Source organism: Euleptes europaea, chromosome 1, assembly GCF_029931775.1.
Source record: "Euleptes europaea isolate rEulEur1 chromosome 1, rEulEur1.hap1, whole genome shotgun sequence".
Lineage (NCBI taxonomy): Eukaryota > Metazoa > Chordata > Lepidosauria > Squamata > Sphaerodactylidae > Euleptes > Euleptes europaea.
In genome coordinates, this window is record NC_079312.1 from 2,752,300 (window position 1) to 2,760,760 (window position 8,461).

An 8,461-nucleotide genomic window follows, 5' to 3' on the forward strand; every position below is an offset into this window, starting at 1 on the left:
AAGGACTTTATATAGGTGCTAATTAATCCTGTTGTCACAGCAGGGGGAGGAAGCATGCAATAAAAACCAGGTCTTCTAACATTTCTCATCTTCATGTATTTAGCTAAGTGCAAGGCAAATCAGGTTTTAAGTTGATTGGCAGAATGCTATGTAAAGTTTTGAAGCCCTGCACTCACACAGATTGATAGCCAGCGTGATGAAGTGGTTAAGGTGTCAGACTAGGATCTGAGAAACCCAGGTTCGAATCCCCACTCTGCCGTGGAAACTTGCTAGGTGACCTTGGGCCAGTCACACACTCCAGCGTAGACCCTGACAAGTATTTGGATGGGGGACCACCAAGGAATACCAGGGGTGTGACATGGTGTCATAGGAAATGGTGAAAATGGAGAGAAATTTGCCCATTTGAATCCCATATAGACCTCATATGTAAAGAAAGAACAGGGTTACAGAAGCCTCACTCTAAAACTGATGTCTGTCCTGTAACACTTTTTATCAAGGCCTGTCCTGCATCTCTATGAGATAGGTCTGTCCTGGAACAATGCCACTAACAAATAGATAAGACCCATATAGAGTTGTACAGTAGTACAGTACTAGATAAGAGCAACAGCTGCATTATGCAACTGCTCTGTGAGAGTTGTGCAGCTGCTCTGTGAAAGTGCTGACTGAGAACTATGATGTAATGTGATGACACAAAAGACAAGCCTTTTTAGGTTACCGGGGTACCCCTTCCAGAAGTACAGATGAGCCAGCCTAACTGTATTCTTAACGATGAGACAATTCTGGGAAATGTTATGAGTCGAGGAAAATTACTGAGCCACGGGATGACTCTGTGACACAAATGGCCATGGTCAGCACTCCAGAAGTGCAGGTGCACTAGACTCATGATCAGATAAACTCAGGCAGAAGGCAGTGATTGAAAGGCTGACACCCGCTGCCCTGACATGATTCTCTCCATCCCTTGCGTGGGATGTAAAGACTTGAAGCTTTGATTCTTGCGTGGACCGAAGCTCTCAAGACAAAAGAGATTTCCTTAAGTGTTTAGTTCTTGTATGTTCTGGATACTTACAAATACCTCCAACATTTTACAGGTCTTCCTGTGAGGCTGGAGGGGGAGACTCCTTTGAGGGGGATTCTTTTCAGGATAGGCAGTACTTACTAAGGCTGGATGTCTGAAATGAATGCTTGCAGACTTCTCCATACCATGAATAGGATGGAGGCTCCTAGAATTCCTACCAACCTCCTAGAATTCCTACCAACCAAATCTAAGAGTTTGAATCTTTCCATATTTGGAATGGAAACACTGAGGGCTCATTTATTCTAACAGGGATCAGTGGATTCTCACAAAGATCTATCTAGTCTTGCTTGGCTTCCCAGTCATTGCAAACATGGAGATTGTAAAACCCAGAGCTTCCTTAACACAGGTTTTTCAAAGGGTTGAAGAGACTTGGAGCTTATTCTCTGAGCTTGTGTCAGAAGTTTTCTCTAGTTAACAGAGAGAATTCTGAACATTCTCTGAGCAGGAGCCAGAGGTCTTCCTAATTGCCAGGAGAGTCTATGTACTCTGTGATAGAGCACAATGCTTACACAGTACACAGTGCTTACACATGAACTCTAACATATTACATGGCTTTCTAATAAGCTAAGCATTGCTTTCTGATTCTGACACAGCTATAGATGGCATGCACATACACATAGATATTCCTGATCCTAACATAGATCGGAGGCCTTTTCATAGGCTAAGAACACTGGGAGATTTCTCTAAGGTTTCCTAGACTTGGTCCTGGCATGGACTGAAAATATGCTTTAAAATACCATGATACATAAACTCATGGAACCAGAGATTTCTCTGACCTTTGCATACACCAAAGATATACATTGCAAAGACATTGAAATACTAAAATAACACATAGAGGACCAAAAAGGTTTCTATATCCTTAACATGAATTAGGACCTTTTCAGATCTCCTTGCATATAAGCTGGGGAGGTTCGCAAATGACATGACTAGGTAAAGACTAGGTACAGTCTTATGTTTTATATTTTATGATATTTTGTGTGTGTGTGTAAAGTGTCTTCAAGTCGCAGCCGAATTATGGCGACCCCTTTTTGGGGTTTTCATGGCAAGAGACTAACAGAGGTGGTTTGCCAGTGCCTTCCTCTGCACAGCAACCCTGGTATTCCTTGGGGGTCTCCCATCCAAATACTAACAAGGGCTGACCCTGCTTAGCTTCCGAGATCTGACGAGATCAGGCTAGCCTGGGCCATCCAGGTCAGGGTTATGATATTTTAGGTACTCTGAATTAACTTTTAACCATATCAAATCTTTTTCCATTGTACTAACCATATTTTACAAGATTTCTGTAATTGTTATATTCCTGAATGAAATAATATTACAGGTTTAAAGTTTGAACTCTTATATAAAGATAAAGAAATAGAGATTGTTTAAGATTGCTTGCGTACATAAACATGGTCAAGACTCATGTCTGAACTTGTGTAACATTTTAAGATTTTGTAACCATTTACATGCATATATACATAATGTCAAATAAATGTGTTTTAATTATACATACAATACATACAATCATGTCCCTTTTCATAATTTATTGACGCACTTCAACAGAAAGCTTACTTCGGTAAGAACCATTTGAGTCCTGCGGATTAGGTGTCTTGCTGAATAAGATATATTCCTTCTCAGGAAGGGGTCCATTCTAGGAGCATAGGCACTGAAACGCACAGACCCGCGGCAATGGAGGCAGGCAATGGCAAACCACCTCTGAATGTCTCTTACCTTGAAAAACCTACAGGGTCAACATAAGTCAGCAGTGACTTCACACACACACACACTCACCTCACCTCACCTCACCTAAAATTTCCTCTGACTGGAAGCCACCAACAGAAAGCCTGATCAGCCCCTTACAACTGGTTGGTGTGTGGGAAGAAGAAAAGGAAGCAGGGAAAAAGAGGATATGAATACTTCCAGGAGTAGGCAAAGGGATAATAGTGTGGGAAGAAGGATAAAGGGGAAAACAGAACATAGGATTTACTGTGAAAGTTCAAGTAGAGCCCTGAACAGTATTGCCTAGACTAGCCTGAACTCATCAGAAGCTAAGCCCTGGTTAGTACTTGGATGGGAGACCACCAAGGAATACCAGGGCCATTATGCAGAGGCAGGCAATGGCAAACCACCTCTAAACGTCTCTTGCCTTGAAAACCCCACCAGAGGTCCCCCATAAGTCAGCTGTGACTTGATGGCAAAAAAACCGAGCCTGTGAGATGTTTGGGTCTTCTCCTTCCCAGGATCCCTGCAGGCAGGAATTACATTACTCTTTACCATCTCCAGCAGGGAGGGAGTGCCTGCCACCGTCAGTTTGGAGACTTCTGCAGCTCAGTCCACTGACTGTTAGGTGTGTCTCTCAGACCAGAATCCCTGGCCTTTAACTCGGGGGGGGGGGGACATTTTTCACCTGATAAACATGGGCAGCAGCTAATGCTGGGCCACAAACGAAGAACCACAGGAAACAGTCAAGATCCTACGGTCTGTAATAAGGCCGTTAGGTCTGAAGCAGGACCTTTGGTTCTGGCCTGGTGAGGCTTGGGGCACTGGAATCATCTTCTTTTACTTTGGGGCAGGTCTCTGCTTTGTTCTAGGGAGAATGATGGAGACCCAAAGGGTCTCTTTATAGTTTAAAAAGAGACCAATATTTTCCTCTGCATGGTGTAGTATTAAGAGCGGTGGACTCTAATCTGTAGAACCGGGTTTGATTCTCCACTCCTCCACAGGAAGCCTGCTGTGTATACCTTGGGCTAGTCACAGTTCTCTCCAAACTCTCTCAGCCCACCTTCCTCACAAGGTGTCTTTTGTGGGGCAGAGAAGGTGATTGTAAGCCGCTTTGAGACTCCTTTTGGTACAGAAACGCGGGATATAAAAAAACCAATTCTTCTTCTTCTGTGTATACATAACAAATCAACCAAATACAAGTAGATTATAATCTGGTGTCCAGTTCCTTTTTTCCTGGAAGCATCATTTTCCCGTACATGATTCAAAGATCTCTTTGGAGGTGCACGTTTAGCCCGAGAACTTTAAAGCTGAAGCTGCACAAGTTAACACTGGGAGAGCACAGAGGAGATATCCTCTCTCCCCAGTTCTGGGGAATTGCAGGGAGTCCCTGCCTGCTTACTGCTCCCCACTACAAAAGGCATCTGCTCCTCAATATCTACAGCCCTATTTGCGGGTTTTTGAAGGGTGCATTTCACTTTTCTCGCCAAAAGTCACTTGAACACATGAAGCTGCCATATACTGAATCAGACCCTTGATCCATCAGTCAGCATTGTCTACTCAAGCCAGCAGCAGCTCTCTCGGGTCTCAGGCAGGGGTCTTTCGCATCACCTATCTGCCTAGTCCCTTTAACTGGAGATGCTGGGGGACCTTCTGTATGCCAAGCAGATGCTCTACCACTGAGCCACAGCCCCTCCGTCCTCGTCCATCTGCAAGGATAGCAGGCTACACCTACAATTCTAAGGTTTCCCTGTATGTATGGGACTGCAGTTTACTGCAGTCTGGCCACATGTACCATCTGTTGTAGCCAGTGACTTGGGGTGGAAAAATTTCCAATGCTAATATTATTCCATGGAAAAACTTCCACCTCACATATGTAACAATAGTATGATTACCTACAGTTGTCAGGGCTGTTGTGCTGCAAATCTATCTTGTTAGATGGTGTAAATATAGGATATGAAGCAGGGACAAGTCCCAGTGCTTGTACATAGTCCAGACTCGTAAGTGGTGAATTTGCCTTCTTTTGCTGACATTATTTAACATTTGCTAATACTATTTATTTATTTACATTTGAATTGGAAAATATTGCAGAAAACTTTCTGGAGTATTTTCCAATTCAAATTTTCTTAGAACACCCGCATCACTGGTTGCAGCACACCAGACTTAATTTCTGCTTTTTCTGCACACATAACCCCTTGAGACAGCTGCACGAATTTCCCTGTGCGTTGTACTTCACTAACTCTCAGGCAGTTGGAAAGTCTCCTACTGGTAGAGTCTCAGGGTCTATCCACTTGTCTGTTGGCACAACGTCAAGACTGGCAGCATCCAGAACACCAGGCTTGGCTTTCAGCAAAACCCCACAGCTTTTATGTTATGTTAATTACTAGATCGATCATTTGAGCTGGAAGTAAGAGGCAAATGGTCTTTTGTTTCTTCACCACTCTGACTGAATTCTACAGATTGAGGAATTTTCATGGGAACATGGACCTGTTTACTTCTTTTATATCCCACCTTTCTCCCCCAATGGTGACAAAGTCACTTACATCATTCTCCCACCGAGTACTGGATGTGGGCCTAAACACCAGAAGGAGTTTAATTTAAGTTCTTACCCTAGAACATAAGACCATTAGAAGAGCCATGCTGGATCAGACCAATGGCCCATCAAGTGCAGCATTCTGTTCACACCGTGGCTAACCAGCTGCCTCCAAGAAGCCCATGAGCAGGAAGACTGCAATAACATCCTCCTGTCTGTCCTCCCCAGATACCTATCATGGCTAGTAGATATTGTGACTAGACATAACTTGCGTGCAGCAATGCCCCGTTCTCTCCTTCAGTGAGGCAATTCCAACTCTGATAACTATATAGCAAGTTCCCTCCCCACCCGAGTGGATACACTTTTCTACAGAAGCCCTTCCTGCAAATTGAGCTTTTATGTTTCTCTCCTGTGTGCACATTTTGATGGAAAGTAAGGCTTCAGCCCTGACAAAAGTGCTTTCCATATTCTGAGCATTTATATGGTTGCTGCCATGTGGGTTCTTTGATGGGAAGCAAGGTTTGAGCTCTGACTGAAGCCCTTTCCACACTCAGAACATTTATATGGTTTCTCCCGTGTGGATTCTTTGATGGGATGTAAGTCCTGAGCTGTCACTGAAGCTCTTTCCACATTCCAAGCACTTATATGGTTTTTCCCCTGTGTGGATTCTTTGATGGGAAATAAGACTGCCTCCCCTACTGAAGTTCTTTCCACACTCAGAGCACTTATATGGTTTTTCCCCTGCATGGATTCTTTGATGGGAAATAAGATTTGTGCTATGACTAAAACTCTTTCCACATTCTAAGCACTTGTATGGTTTCTCACCTGTATGGATTCTTTGATGGGAAGTAAGACTTCCACTCTTACTGAAGCACTTTCCACACTCAGAGCATTTATATGGTTTCTCCCCTGAGTGCATTCTATGATGCAAAGCAAGGCTTGAGCCCTGACTAAAGCACATTCCACATTCTGAGCATTTATATGGTTTCTCCCCTGTGTGGATTCTTTGATGGGAAGCAAGGTTGGAGCTTTGACTGAAGTTCTTTCCACATTCAGAACATTTATATGGTTTCTCTCCTGAATGTATTCTTTGATGAGAAGTAAGGCCTGAGCTGTCAATGAAGTTCTTTCCACATTCCAAGCACTTATATGGTTTCTCCCCTGTATGGATTCTTTGATGGGAAGTGAGACTTCCACTCTTACTGAAACGCTTTCCACATTCAGAACATTTATATGGTTTCTCCCCTGTGTGGATTCTGTAATGAAATGCAAGACTTGAAGCCTGACTGAAGCACATTCCACATTCTGAGCATTTATATGGTTTCTCCCCTGTGTGGATTCTTTGATGGGAAGTAAGGCTTCCATTCTTAGTAAAGCTCTTTCCACATTCTGAGCACTTATATGGTTTCTCTCCTGTGTGGATACTTCGATGGGAAGCAAGGTTTGAGCTCTTATTGAAGCTCTTTCCACATTCTGAGCATTTGTATGGTTTCTCCCCTGTATGAATTCTTTGATGGGATGCAAGACTTGAGCCTTGACTGAAGCACATTCCACATTCTGAGCATTTATATGGTTTTTCCCCTGTGTGGATTCTTTGATGGGAAGTAAGGCTTCCATTCTTATTAAAACTCTTTCCACATTCCGAACATTTATATGGTTTCTCTCCTGTATGGATACTTTGATGGGAAGCAAGGTTTGAGCCCTGACTGAAGCACATTCCACATTCCAAGCATTTATATGGTTTCTCCCCTGTATGAATTCTTTGATGGGATGCAAGATTTGTTTTATAACTAAAGCCCTTTCCACATTCCGAACATTTATAAGACTTCTCCCCTGGGTGGATTCTTTCATAACCAGTAAGGTGTGAACTCCAACTGTAGCTCTTTCTATTCTCTAAGTATTTCTCTCCATTATGTGTCATTTGATGTGGGTTAAGGCTTAATTTAGTAGTAAATGCTTCTGTGTATAGAGGAAGCCTCCTCATTTTCTCACAACCTTCTTGTTGGATAGGAATTTCATTGACGTCGGCTACATTCAACAAAACAGATTTCTTCTGCTGCTCCTGCTTTACTTCAGTTTTTCTTCCATTCTGTTGTTTTTTCTTATACTCCCCCTCATCACCTGAAGAAAAAGACAGAAAACTAGTGGGGGAGAAATGAAGCCACAAATTATCCAATATGCCCGATTCATCACTAATCCTTAACAGCCATTCTGGATGACTCTTTTTGAGACCTTCAACAGCAGCTTCTAGTCAAGGAGACAATACTGGGTGAAAGGGAACCAGGCAGATATTTCCAGGGTCAATAAGGCCCAGTATTGTGTAGAGAAGGGAACCTCCAACCTTTTCTAATTAATGAACCAAGCTTTGTCAAATATTCAGAGTAAGAGATCAAAAAGAACCTGTACAAGAAAACCCATTTGCATGACTGAAAACACACATCTGAACATTACTAATAATTCACAGGTTGATTAGTTAGCCATACAGCTTCTGCAGCTCAAACACCAGTCATTGCAAGTTGTCTCACAAGAAATTATTAATAAATACACACAAGAGAACCCTGAATGACTGTTTCAATGCAGTGGTATAAATCTGCATATGATTCTCACTTGCATTCCTGGCAACTATTCACCTCTCTGTTCCCTGTCTGAGTAGCATCTCTTAGAAAGCACTTCAGTCCTATTCAGAGCTTTGCCTGACATTCCCTTCTGCATCCCATGTACCCCTCTAGGACCTTAACATAAACATCAAATTTGTTCTTTTAAGAGCCATACAGACTGTTTGTCCCATGATTACTGCGGTTGTTCTGAGATGATACAGTCCCTTTAGCTATTCCAAGGCTCCCTACTTTGCAATATTTAGGTATATTGTGGATGACCCACAGTGAAATATGGTGAATTGTTTTAAGCTTGCTCCTCACATATCCCCTGAACTCTACCAAAAACAATTCGGGAAATTTTGTTGCAGAATCCCACTAGTAAGAATAAATTGTGTTCTCTGATATCTGGTAAGACTCTATTCACTAATTAATTACCAATAATGCTTTGGAAGTTCCCCACTTGGAGGACAGAGTCCGTAACCCCCTCATCATTCTCACCCCCCCCCAATATTCCACCCCATTCCAGTCTTTTGGCTCTCCGCTTCCTCTTAGTCCCCT

At 42.8% G+C, this 8,461-nt stretch overlaps 1 protein-coding gene across 1 annotated transcript; it reads right to left on the reverse strand.

Moving 5' to 3' along the window:
- Positions 1 to 5,778: 5,778 nt before the first annotated feature.
- Positions 5,779 to 7,151, reverse strand: LOC130481821 (zinc finger protein 665-like). The gene is given in 2 exon segments (XM_056854605.1): positions 5,779 to 5,871; positions 5,873 to 7,151. Coding segments are annotated over 2 exon segments (1,239 nt in total). The 5' UTR covers positions 7,024 to 7,151; the 3' UTR covers positions 5,779 to 5,783.
- Positions 7,152 to 8,461: the final 1,310 nt, after the last annotated feature.